Source organism: Saccostrea echinata, unplaced genomic scaffold, assembly GCF_033153115.1.
Source record: "Saccostrea echinata isolate AGI-Se365-2 ecotype Australia unplaced genomic scaffold, CSIRO_AGI_Sech_v1 ptg000027l, whole genome shotgun sequence".
Taxonomy (NCBI): Eukaryota; Metazoa; Mollusca; class Bivalvia; order Ostreida; family Ostreidae; genus Saccostrea; species Saccostrea echinata.
In genome coordinates, this window is record NW_026889776.1 from 10,468,002 (window position 1) to 10,482,782 (window position 14,781).

General features: G+C 32.3%; 1 protein-coding gene across 1 annotated transcript; it reads right to left on the bottom strand.

Moving 5' to 3' along the window:
• Positions 1-2,692: 2,692 nt before the first annotated feature.
• Positions 2,693-4,806, bottom strand: LOC133193369 (uncharacterized). The gene is made up of 4 exons (XM_061329304.1): positions 4,738-4,806; positions 4,436-4,535; positions 3,167-3,303; positions 2,693-2,861 (listed from the first exon to the last, which is right to left on the bottom strand). The coding sequence occupies exons 1-4, from the start codon at positions 4,781-4,783 to the stop codon at positions 2,773-2,775; spliced, it is 372 nt and encodes a 123-aa protein (XP_061185288.1). The 5' UTR covers positions 4,784-4,806; the 3' UTR covers positions 2,693-2,772.
• Between the last annotated feature and the right edge of the window lie 9,975 nt (positions 4,807-14,781).

Sequence of the window (14,781 nt, forward strand, 5' to 3'; positions counted from 1 at the left end):
TCTGTGTGGTAAATGAATATCATACATTTTCAATGTACAGTATTAAGAGCTCATAAATATCTATAAATGCTAATTATCAACATCCCGCCTTTCAAAATTCAAAAGTCTAAAGTTAAATTAGCTTTCCGAGGTATTTTTACAAAGTAGGTCAAAGGTCAAGGTCAGGTGAATTGTAACGCTGGTATTTTTCATAATGTTTTATGAAAATTAGTGCACATGCTAAACAGCATAGACTTACCACTTAAATATCAAAAAATGCTGTATATTGGCACTTTTAATGTTTTTGAAAGTATGTCAAAGGTTAAGGGTCATGAGGTCGGTAACCATGGCAATGCACAAATGCCATAGTGTCAAGAAATATATGTGCAAAATATAAAGTCCATATCACTTACAGTTCTTGAGATACAAGGTGTGACAGACCGACAGACGGACAGACAGACAGACGCCAGATAAAGTGATCCATAAGTGATCCATAAGTGCCGCTCTGCTCTGCAGGCGACACAAAAAGTATTTTTGTTTAATTTCTGATACCAAACGTTTTTCTACCAGATATTTTATTTAGAAAGAAATTGAAATTTTATTTTACAAGCTCGAGCACAAAACTCGAGTAAGTGAAAAAAAGTAATAATTTGTATATTATTTTTTCTCATTGGCATTTTTGTATAAATTATACTTAACATGATTTTTTCAAATTCAAATTTTCATATGGGATTTCCTTGACTAGCAACATAGGAAACAACATGCATTTTTTTCTTATCTGTACGTTTAAACAAAATGTGTAAATTTATTTTTATTTGCTACATCTGGAATACAGCATACAGTATGGCCTTGTGGGTAAAATCTTAGGATGTTTTTAGTGATTTAGTTGTTCGTTTGTATGTTGTTTGACGTCCTTCTCGAAAATTTCTCACTCATATGGAGACGCCACCACTTGCCGGTGGAGGGCTGCAAATTTTAACCTATACTCGGCACTCAGGGCCATTGATTGAGGGATTTTTTTCGTGCCAGCAACTACTGCGACACGGGATCTCTATTTGTACAGTCTCATCCGAAGGACTGGTCTCCACGTCCCGCAGTTGATTAAAACCCGCAACGTAAGGATCCTAATTTAGTAAAATTAGATTACCACAGTTGGTATGTTTTAAACCCTAACAAACGTATCTAACCAAGGTATCTAACCGAGGTAGGTATCAAAGTAATGGAAGTGTTTAACGCACATTCATTCACTTGTTATCTTTTAAGAATTATAATCTTTCTTTGAATAATTAAAATAAAGATAAAAGAATGACTTTTTATAATCTGTTACGCAATACATGACAAGAAATACATAATGCATTTTATCGAAGACAGTCCAATCTTCCTAGATACACAAAAGTGAAAGTGATGACGCTAATAGAGTACACATTTGTACATAGAACAAGGGACTCTAAAACATGGATGTGATGAAATGTTAAATATTTTTTCTTTGCAGGTGAAACAGTTATTGTTAAATTTTATTTCTTTTTTTACCTTTTTAAAACAAGGATAGATAATGACAATAGTTTTCTTGGCAAATTTTCCATAATTCCAAATTAAAAGATTCAGCTTTTATCCAATATATCAACTTGAAGAAGTATGATCTTTTCGAGAAAAGGAGTTTTCAAGAAATACGCTCTTGTTTCTCCTATTAATGTTTCATTTTTCTCCATGGCAGAATATAATCCACTACAGCATGATTTGAAAGAGTGCATTTTAATTTGCAGATTTAAAAGTTTTCAAACACTTTAAATTAATATGTTGACGGTGCAACCGTTTGGGCGTGCGCAGATACTTATTCAGTTTTAATTTAAATCCTTCTCTTCTATCCTCAAGTGACATTTGGTACCTTTAGACTCTGACGTCGCATGACATCGTATGTAAGTTGCATTACCAAACCGAAGAACAATGCTAATTTTAAATAAAGAATTTTTAATCTGCTATTCATCTGCAATATTCTTTAAATCAAGGTGAGTTCATTTCTTGTTGAATTTTCGTTCTTACGGCGAGAACGTAGTTTGCGGCGAAATGCAATAAGCGTTGCATTGTTGGTCCAGAGGTTACGTTGGTTGGTCCAGAATCGTTTCGATGAATGTGCACAGTCCAAATTTACTCATCGCCCAGGCATTATCGTTAGAGCTAGCTGCGCTCGCTTTGATAAACATGATAATGAGTACTGGAGATGGGGAATTTTAAATTAACCTCTCGTCCGCAGATTCAAAGCATGATTTGTTTCCTCATATTTTGATATAAAGATACACTACAATATTACACTGATACTGATACTGTCATCTTATTTAAAGTCAAGATCTAGTAAATGAGCTCAGTCTGTCTTGTGGTGCTAGATCTATTATGACGTCATGATTGATTTAATCTTATTTTTCCCCGTATTTTATGGCAATAACAGAATTAAGTAGAAAATAACACATTTTCATGGAATTCAGTTTGAAATCATTTAAAAGGGAACCCCGATACCTATATTCAATTTACTATCATTTTAAAGAAGAGGTCAAGAAGATATGAAAAACCGTTCACTTAGAGACTGTAGGAAATATTGATACATTTTTTTTGTCTGAGATGGAGAAAACTCCCATTTTTATACATGATTTTCTTATATATATATTTGGAATTGAAAACAATATGATTTGTATTCTTTTTCTTTTTTTCAATTATTTCGTAGTTATCAGTTATCAAATTTTGTGTTTTTGTGTACAAATATGGTTACAGTCATTTGAGTAATGCGCTGCTCTGATTACTTTAATTAACGAGGTTTGAAAAAAGTATGTAAAATCCGAGTCCAAAAGCCATGATCGCCAGATTGAATGGGAGACTGTCTGCACTATTTCCTGCAATGAAAGACAGTTTTCCATTGATCAGTTATTTAACAGACAGTTTTAGCATCATTTGGGAATATTAAGTACTAAGATATATTTTTCAATCACTTTACACACATGTACAATAAAACAAAGATGTGAGTATTAAATGTCTACTTTTCTGAATATGATAACATTTAATACTATTAGTGAGGTTAATTTAAAAACATAACTTGCTGTTGTTTTTAATAAGTACACACCGTACATGATCCAAAGTCAAGATTAAAGATTTTATTTTCACATTTATTTATCAAGCTGAAATAATTTATGACAATTACCACATCCGTATTGGGCCAGGGCTTGCCTGGCTTGGTTGTTGTATTGTTTTGCTTGGTTAGCGACCGTTCTAGAGAGGAGATCAGAACCACATGCAGATAACACATTGTCCATACAGTCAAGAAGTTGGTATGCTGCACTGCTCAACGAAGAGTATCAAAACAAGATTAATACTACCCATGCAATCTATCATGATTCATTTCTCATTGTTTTCTTAAGAAATTATTTATTCCTATTACACAAAATTATCTAAAAGAAAAATTTCTTTGAATTTTTCTTTGAAATGTTTTATGTGGGTTTATCAGTTTTAGACGGAGCCAGTTTTGAGTTGGTTTTGTTTCAGAAAAGGACAAAGTATTAATACAAAACACAGATGATGAAAGAAACAAAAACAGGTAATTTACCTATTTATTACATTTTCAACAATGAAAAACTGTAATTCATTTATCGAATAAAAGTGATATTTTGCCACAGTATGAAAGAAAATCAGATATGCGGTAAAACTCTTGATTTTCCTTCCCTTCACAAAAAGTGTTGTAAAAATACTCCCTGGTCTGTAGTAGGATAGATAGAGTAAATAAACCATCTCGACATACAGAGACTAAAGCTGCCTAAGTATCTCCAAACTAAAGAAATAAGGTATCATTTTTAAACTTTTATCGAGATGCAAATAGGGGTTGGCCGAGTGATCAAATCCCACAAAGCCTGAAAGGCTTAATTGTAGATTTGATCATGTACCAATACTCGTGAAAATACCAAAAAATCCTGTCCCACTCGTAAAATAAATTCCATATTCAACTACAAAACATTGAATATCTTCTATATACATTATGCAATCCCTAGATAAATGTAAGTCATAGTTTATGTGTACATGTAGTTATCCCTCTATAAATGTAGTTTATCATCATTTGATGAAGTTCGTCACTCCATCTTCATGGCAGGTGTTTTATGCTGTTTTTTTCAATTTCAATTTAGAAATGCAAAAAAAAGTTTAAATATTATATTAAATACAAGAACAGTAATTTTTGATATTTATTTTTTGTACTTTTTTGCCTTTCAGATGCTAATGAACGTTTTCCTCATAGGAGTGTTTAGTAAAGACAATTTAAATAAAATTAATGCTATATTTTTCTGCTATATTTTAGGAAAAAATTAAGACAGAGGATCTGAGTTTATAGCATTTATCAATTTATCATATCGGCAAAAGTAAAATTGTCTTAGCAAATTTTAGTCAAATAAAACTAACAATATAGGTTTAAGATGGGGTTTACCTGCACACTTTTCTATGATTAAATGCAGCAGCTCTGTAAGCACTGTGATACTGAAGGCTGCAGGTCAGAATTTCACCTGAGGTACATCCTGCAGCAGATCCTAAATAATAAATAATTAAAAACTGCATTAACACATCCATTTTTTTTTTCTTTTATTGTGGAAAATATTTATTTCCACAACTTTTAATATAAAAATTTCATCTTATTATTTTTTTTTTATTTATCTATCTATTTATTTATTTATTTTTTTTTTATTATAGGAGATGAATTCTATATCATAAAGCTTCAAGTCTGTGTTTTACCTTGAATGTAAACACTCAATGAAACCAGACTCAAAAAAAGACCCATGGTAGAAAGATTCTGCTTTGCCATGTCTTCGTCTTCTGTATAAATAATTATTATTAAATAAAAGGAAACGATATATTTCATGTCATTTAACAAGAGATTTACAAGTGACATATATGAATTAAACGTAAAGTCTATGTTCATGTAATTATGTAATCAACACATACAGTCTTGTAAGCCCTGCATTTTTTAAGAATAGTTTTTTGGAGTAGGTTTAAAAATTTCCTCAGTTTCTGTATTTAAAGTTTTAAGTTTAATTTAGATCTTGTTGCCTAGAATACTTAACCTTAAACACCATCGCCCTTTATCTATCACATAGGGAAAATCCCGAAAACGATTATACATTTCGAATATTTAAAACTGAATTCAATGTAAGACATCACTTTTTATTCTGTTAATTCCTCCTTGAATCAATAGAGAGGACCGATATCTAGAGAGGACTTATATATGCATATATACGTTCTGTCCGCGACAGACCTGTTTCGCTAAAAAAAAAAAATAGGTAGCAACTTTCCGTCGCCAAGTGCTCGGCACTATGAAGTGAAAAATGCGGGTCATTCGGACAGGTAATTGTAATGTGTAATGGTAATGCATTGTAATCATTACATTTACAAAGTAATGGGATGTTATGTGTAATGGAATCATCTTTCAATCACAAGTAAATGTAATGCATTACTTTAAAAAAAAGTTAGTAATGACCTTTACTTTTCAATTACATTTTAATTACATTTTTTAAAAAAATGTTTTTTTTATTATTGAATCAGAAATTAATCAAGGTCACTGAGAGGTTATCTTTTAAATTTATTACTGTTAAAGTCTTAAAATTAAAATGTGATACCTTACCATTTTTTCTAAAAAAATGTTTATTCAAGGTTATTGATAGGCACACTAAATAATTGTTTTAGCTAAAAACTAGACAAGAGAGTTATAACATCAATTGACGAGAGTTAGAAAAGAAATATTAAAAGAAATCATTGGGTTTTTTCAGACATCCATAAAACAAGTGACATTAATACATGTACTATACTGTGACTACCAATTAAGATACAAACTATATTTATATCTTGATTTTCTTTTTCTTTTCACAAAGTCCATTCCGGTGAAATGTGAAAAGATACAAGATCAGTATGATTGATTGATTGTTTGTTGTTTTACGTCCATTCGAGAATTTTTCACTCATATAGAGACGTCACCATATACCGGTGAAGGGCTTCAAATTTTGACCTTTACTCGGCACTCAGGGCCATTGAGCAGTGAGGGATTTTTATCGTGTGAACGCCTGCCGTGACACGGGGCCTCGGCTTTTAAAGTCTCATCCGAAGGACCCGCAACTTTCACTTCAAAGTGCCGAGCGCATGGCGAAGGAACAGTTCCTACCCATTTTTTATTGACTTGGGTCAGTCGCGGCCGAGATTCGAAATCACGACCTCCCAATCACGAAGCGAGCGCTCTACCGACTGAGCTACCGTGAACGGTTAAGATCAGTATGATCTACTTGAAAACACAAAGAGAAACTAAGGCCAAATTTTGATATTGTCCATCATTCACTTTTGGAAGCTTCAGAGTCACTTCTGTTTTGAACATATCTGATTGACAATATGTCAAAGGGTTTGGACACAAGTTCTAAAGACTTAGATAGTCCTCTCCCATACATAAAATCTTAACAGCCATACAACATTTACAGAGATTTGCAATTTAACAATAATATACATGTACATAGATGAACAAAAACAATAGTTATTATTGCTAAGGAATATCAGTTGATATAAGGATTATTATAATGACGTTAATAACAATATTAAAATAGTTTTAAAAGGTAGTAAAGTGATTAAGGACAGGCATTCATTTCAAAGCCTTTGTTTACTGTCACTTCAGAGAGTCACTTCTAACTTCAATCCCTTTATACAGGTACTGGTAATTATCACCTTTGATTGTGATAAATTCATATCTTGATTGATTATGCCTGACCAGCTAATTACAAGTGCTAATTCGTTAAATTATTCATACATAATCGTTTTACATTTAAAGCATTATCAGTTAATTAAGTATCACTTAACATAAAACATATAGACTAGTATGAAATGTTAACATCTATTTAAAAACAAAACAAAACCAAGGGAACTAACATCAGAGACTGAAAAAAAAAACTACAACATTAAAAGTGTTCCGATCCACTTTCTTTGTCAATTGAAAATTGGTAAACTACATGAACATGATAAATGAATCAAAAATACCAAATACCACTCTGACTTATAGACCTAAGTGATAAAATATTGACCCAGCATAAAGTATGAGAAAGTTAATTTATAGATAAATTGTTTAGTCATAAAATTTGTGTTTTTCTCTTATAAATGTAAGGTATAATGTGATTTATTACTTTAACAAAGTTATTGTACTTTAATTAATTACTTTTCTGAATGAGAGTAATGGTAATGGTAATTGTAATGGTAAAAAATCCAAAGTAATTGTAATTTAATGCATTACATTTCAAAGTAATTGACCCGAGGTATGCGACTTTAAAGGCCGAGGTCCCGTGTCACGGTAGGCGTTGGCACGATCAAGATCTCTCACTACTTAATGGCCCTGATTGCCGAGTAAAGGTATAAATTTGAAGCCATTAACCGGTATATGGTGTCGTCTCTATATGAGTAAAAAAATTCTCTAATGGGACTTAAAAAGACACAAAGATAGTTTCTTCTATAAAACCCTGCATGCCTTTACCAATTATTCGTGTGCTTATTCTACCTGGTTTATTTTATTTTCTCTCTGAAGCTTTACTATCTTGCCTTTGCGTTACATAATATCCCTAGCTATTGAATCAAACAATGGTTGGGCATGGTCAACAGGAATAGATTTGGTTACCATCGAAATTGGAAACAAGTATTTTACGTCATAGAAGTATAGTCGAAAGGCAAGTTAAACCTGTTAGTCAGATCGGCACCATGTCTAACCATTCAAGGAGTAGATAATAAATATTCAGGAAATCTTTCTGTTCTATCTTACTCGTTCAGTGTATTATATTTCAATGTAGTTGATGACATAATTGAAAATATTCTTGGGAAAAAACTTGCTTTTAATACAAAAAAATATATTTTACCAGGGATCCTTGTTTTCTTAATGAGTTCAAGGTCATTTTTCGTTTCTTTTTCTATACAAATTTGATAACTTTGAAAATCTTAAGGGGGCCCCCTCCCTCTAGATCTACGCATGCATTTAGTAAACTTAAGTAGAGCAAGTACCTGCTTTTGTAACAGTTTTAGACCTATACATGATTTTAATACAGAGTATCATATAATTACTTTATGATAAACGTGATGACTTTAACTTTTCTATCGTCAACTTCTCTTACTTATGCAGCAATATACCTTCATCACCTGCATACGGGGTATATATCTCTCAGTTGATTCGATACGCAAGAGCATGCTCTACGTATGAACAATTTCTAAAACGAGGTAAATTATTGACAAACAAGTTGATGAAACAAGAATATCAGCTGTCTCGTTTAAAGTCATCATTTCGTAAGTTCTATGGTCGATACAATGACCTTGTCAGCAAATACAATTTATCATTGAGTCAAATGCTGACTGACGTTTTTCATACTGATTGTTAGGCCATTATTTACACACTGAATTGTCGACGGATTTTCCGTTATTTCCCGATCATGACAAGGAGCACACGGCGGGTGTGGCCGGTCGGCAGGGGATGCTCACTCCTCCATGGCACCTGATCCCCCCTCTGATGTTTAGAGGTCCGTGTTTGCTCTGCTCCTATTTTGTATTGTTTAATGGACTTTTGAGCTTTAATACTGTTCGTTATCTCCATATATTTCATAATAAGTTCTAAGGCATACATTCTTAAAATTGCTTTCTTTTGTATTGGTATAATCCTTAATTTTAGATACAGAAAATGGCTTATTTGTTTCTTTTTATAATATTGATAATATTTTTAGGCTTATTAATGCATGATTTGAATCGTTGAGCTAAGTATAGAAAAAAAAATGTATGTTTGTATGCAATAGATCACCCTTCCAATTGCCCCATTAACCAACTAGACACTGCCATCATTTTCTAATATGTATTCCTGTTTGATTTCTATGAATGAGACACTTGACCACTGAATATACACAGTGCATCATGCATAATTTTTTTTTACCATGAAAGCTTTATCCTTTGGCATAATTCCATCTCAATAACATTAGGCTCATAATTTATAAATCAAATTGTTACAAAATATAGTAATAAACGAAATCATACCTCAGTGATGTTAACAACAAAAGTGTCTGTGAAAATATTTATTACTATTTTTGAGGATATTCTCTTTATCGTCCCCTTAAATAATGTGCAGCCAGCGTTATCTCTTTTGTAATATTTCTAAAGCCTTGTTTTCTTTTATTACATTTCATTCTTGATCTGGAAAATTTGTAGGGAAATACCCTTTTTCATAGGGACGGCATACATAACATACACAATTTAGAATTCAGGTAACAAAACCCTGCCGTACATTATGTTTGTGGAGGATTTTTTTCCCAAAGCGTAGAAAAACATCATAACTTGTCAGTAAAATCACTTCACTATACAAGTAAACAATCCTAGCTTTGTTTTACAGATGTTTATTGACCCCAGGGGCTGAAATAGAATTTAAAAACCATTTGGCAAATTAAATGATATGCACATATACAAAAAGAATTGTTTTTACAACAAAAATTGAAGCAAAGAGGCTTGCTGTGATTATGAAAAGAGTTCGACGGACAGAAGGACTGATATAGCAATACAGCCGAGCGTGTATATTATGAAAACGTAAATCATACATTTAATACAGTTTCAACAGTGAAATACTGTAATTTATTTATTGAATATAAGGGATATTTTGTTATAGTGGGAAAGGATATCAAAGTAATTTTCTGTCACAGTGCGAGTGAATATTAGAAGTGCGACAAAACTCTCGATTCTCCTTCCCTTCAAGAAGAGTGTTCTAAAAAAAATAGTTTGACCAGTCATAAGATAGAGAGAATAATAGACCTTCGTGACAGGGACTAAAACACACTCAATGTAGCCAAAGATTCTCGAAATAGGTTGTTGAAATCCATGTTTAATGTTTTCAATTTCATAATCAACTACAAAACATTTAATTCTTCTTATCATTGAGACTAAACTGAGCCAGTTTTAAAATACCTGAATAAATATATGGGACGAGAAAATACTTTGAGATAATCAAGGATTCGAGATATCCAGGGTAAGATACTTAAGGAATAAGCAGTTGGTACTTCAAAATGACTTCGACATATCCATGGTATTCGAGATATCCGTGTTCGAAATACCGAAGTTCACCTGTCACCTGTTTACTGTGAAAAAATCTTTTCTCGAGTCTAACTACAAATCCCAAAACTAGGAGCAGTAATTTGTAAATCATAAAATGGTGGTAATTGAAATGTGGTACATGTGATCGCATTAAAAGAAACGAAATAATACCTACTTTGCTGAACATCTTTTGGTTTTATTTAAGGATGAATATTGATAAGTATCAATTGATTATTAGCTCAGTCAACACTTGATGTACCCTTAGATGGACATCAGTTTTCTAACTTCATTATTCCAAGAATTTGGATTCAAATGTGAATTTTTTCCGTCTGGTTTACTTGTGTGTAGCTGATGAATAACATATATTTTGTCATTTAAGTTTTAGCATCCTTATTTAATGGCAAATATGCTTGAGCAATGGAAACAATAAAAAGATGATTTTCTGTGTTCAATGTTTGAAATCTTTTCTCCTTGATTCATGGGTCAGGTTTAAAATTCCTTTTTTCGTTTATAAACGTTTAGCCACTTCACTTATGTCAACTTACGTGTGTGAAATAATTCGTTTATCTTATCCTTGTACTCTTTCCACAAAGAACAATTCAATTATCAGATTCTACATCTTTGAGTGTTCAGATGTGCTACGACAAAATTTAATGTCTTTCGAACAATAATATGACTTCCACCTTTTCTGCCTTGAAAGTCTATATCAATTTGAAGTTTAAATCTGTCGACTGTCCACAATTCAAGATGACAAGCTGTACACTTACTAAATTGTTATCAGTTGTGCATTTAATCGCAAAATATGTAGTATTTCATGCAAATATGAAATGAATTCATTACCATGCATATTCTTTATTAATTCCCTACGGGTCACCTGGTGAACCGGAGGGAACACTTAATAGGTTCCCTCCTCATCTGTCCATATGTCAATTTCTCTGTCTGTCCGTCCGTCTGTCTGTCCCTCTGTCTGTCTCTCACTTTGTCTCATTTGATTTTTCGCACTTTTTTCTAAACGCTTGCAGAAAAGGAGCCGATTTTTTTGATTGTGAGTGTACCTTGGTGAGTTACAAATCAAATTTGCATTTTGTTCCCCTCTATGATTTTTGACGATTTTAGCTTGTTTCATTTTATAAATCAATAACACCAAAGTTCCAACGACAAATAGAAAACAGGGATCTTAAAATGCTAACAAAATTTTATAAAATTGTATCTTTATGTACATACATGTATGTTCCTGAGAGTACGATCTGTAAGTAAAAAAAAAAATTGTCCGCGCGCTGTTTATGGCGTCACTCCAGAAAAATTGTGTGATATTGTTTCATAAATTGTTTGCAGACATACAACCTTTGTTTAAAGATAAAAATACCTTGTCGGGAAACTGAGAATATGCAACAACATTACCAGTACTTAAACATTGTACAACATACCACCTACAACTATTTTCATAATTGAAATATCAGGCGCGGAGAAGAAAATTACATTAACAGACTTAAGCATAAGGCTTTGAACTGACACACAATTTTACATCTCAAATTCAAAATCAAGTTCCCTCTAAAACACACAGTGTGATCCAAATTACCGTATAGGCAGATCTGAGGCTTCTAGTGGATACAGGGTGGGGGTCCAGGAAGCTTTTTGATTCTGGAAAGTTAAATGACATACAGGCTTTTTTTTTTAATTCAAAACGCATTTATTAAATTTTAAGATTGTATCGGTGTATTGTAATAAAGAATTTGTATTCAGATCATGGCCATAATAAAAATTGAGGGATTTACATGAACACTATTAAGTTTATATGTATGTAAACGAGTTCATGTTCAACAAAGAAATGGCTTAATTATCAGTCTTTCGCACGTACATGTATTATATGTCTCAAATATTTTATATCATCTTTGAAAGATAAAGAGGGGATCTTTAATAATCTTTTTCATTTTGAACTAATTAAAATCTTCCAGCAGAATCAGCGTAAGCAATATATGAGTACATTAATATTTTGTATTTTTAAATCGCATTTTGCAAATTTTAATGCGTTGTTGAGGAAGCCAAAGATATAACATACCCTATATGAAAACTTTTTGTCATTTTTTGTTGTTGTTGATATATCAGATTTATCATGAGGAAATAGAAATTGGTGATTTCTATATCATTTTAACCGAGCCTTTATCTATAAAGTGTTGAAAAAAATAATCTTTTCCATATTTATCGAGAGAAATCAAAATTTTTGAACGACATTATAATACTGAACAAGTTCGGATAACTGTTAAAATACCTTTTATATGTAAATGTATACACAACTCTCTCTTTCTTTCACCTCTTCTAACTTTTTAATAATGCATAACTAATTATATATTTATTTATTATTACCAAAATCAAATGGGGTTGGGTTGCAACCCCCGTACCCCCACCCCAACTCCCCGCTTTTGGATCCACAACTGAAATATCAAATATAGATACATATTAATTATTGTCAATTCATGTAGTGATTTGTTCAAATAAAATGCCCCAAAATCGATTTTTCAAATTTTTTATCAATATTGATCATTTTGAAGTCTTTTATTGTTATCTTCACCCATTTATAGCAGATGTAAGAGATAACGAGAAAAAATTCTCAGTACAGTAAACATGCTATGTAAGTTTGAAAATACGCCCCCGAAAGTTAGTTTTTTTTTTGCAAGTCCGCTGTCCGTAGTACGATTTCAGGTGTCTGAGATTCCGAAAATGTTCATTTAGCCGTCTTTCCATAGATTTCCGTACAGTCTGTGGACATTTTCGGTTTGGTGAATATTCATAAAATAGCAACTACGGATTATTCAGAAATACTGCGCCTCAATCATATCAGTTACTAATATGAACATTGTCATACGGTTTTAGCGTTTGATACTTGGCACAAAGCTCAAATGGAATACTTTTTGTTGTGAACCATAAAAAATGCTGTATGTAAGTGCATCCAGTGACAGATCTGGTTGATTAGATTATAACAATATCATTAATTTAGTTATTTTATTTTGCACTTCAAGGTTTTCACTCTTCCTTTATCCATAGTCGCTAATAGCCGTAGAAGTTCACTCAATCGAAAATGTCCACTTTAACGTAATACGCATTGAAATAATGTTAATTAGGGGATAAAGCAACAGCACACACAACCACTCCCAGCACTTTTCAAAATAGTAGGGATAAAATTAATAGCTCCACGTGTTTAAAACTCAAAGCGGATATGTTTTTGTTTTGTTTTGGTTTTTTTGGTTTTTTTTTTAATTTTCGAGGGGCTGTGTCTGTCATTCTAATACGTTACGGCTTTATAAAAGGTCTAAACATTTTCAATTTAATCGGACTATAAAATATTGATTAAATAGAATATGGCTCCATTTTGGACAGATCACGCTTGATACATTTTCATTTTCTAATTTATAAGATACGATATTATTATACCTCATTATAATTATTCTATACAACGCGTTATCTGATTGGTTCTAGATTATCACGAGACAGGGCTATAAAACTTCATATTTCCCTGTCGTTTTCATGCTTTTCATCATATTCAACCTCTTCGGAGACCTGGTGCATTTTCCCGCAATAGTTATCGTTCGTTGAACGAAAACTCCCGAGAGTAGTTAAGACGTCACATGGCCTGGTTCACGTCACAAAATTGCTGATGAACATCTGTAGATTGTTTCAGTAACACTACGTTAAAATTTAAGAGGGTGCCGAATTTGAAAGTTTATGGTTATTTTTAAAGTTTTTGATTGTTTCAGTATAATTAACAATTCATTGCATGATCGTGAGGGAAACATGAAGATTTATTCAGCCAAGAAATACCATATTAATATGATTTTTCTTGGCTTAATAAATCTTCATATTTCCCTCATGATCATGCAATAAATGTATAATATTAACTTGATTTACGCCTCAAACACAGAGAAAATGCGCGTCAATTCAGTCCGTGCAGCAACATCAAGTCGACTTTCATGCTACATGTACATGCGGATAGATAACTTGCACATCGATTTTATGAGGAACAAAGTATTTTAGTGTGTATGAAAAACAACATTAATATTAATTCTACCACAGCTATTGCCGAGATCAAAGAAATGCCGCGGACATTATTCTCCAATAAATCACGAACGTCATCAAAAATTATCAGATCAGAAACGCATGTCAAACCTGTACAGTTGAAATAAATATTTCACTGTAGAATCTAATGCTTATTTAGACCATATCGATATGTCGTCTTACGCAGTCTAAATAGTGTGTATTGCCTGAAACAGCTGATAAATATACTTTTTATAGCCAAATTGGGCTGTTCAACGGACCTCCCCACAACATTTATGCTCCGTGATTTTACAGATAAAGCAATGAAATAGACAACTGCTTTTGTTATTTTACATTCATAAAAATTAATCAATATATGTTACAAACAAATTTATAAATAGTTAAAGGATATTTTTAATTCAACGAAAGCTGAAATCGTCTGCATTTTATGCAATCGATACACAAGTAAACAAATTGACTCTGGTGTTAAATGGAACAGCGAAATTGCGACATGGTGACCTAATTCATTTCTCTATAAAGGAAACGATCAGCCGTATTTTAGAGCTGTTAGTAGAATAGAAATAAAGTCCTTGTTGTCGTGAATGATGCAGGATAACCTCCTCGGTCTCGAAATCTTGTCTGAAATATAAAAGCCTCGGCTAAGGCCTCGGCTTT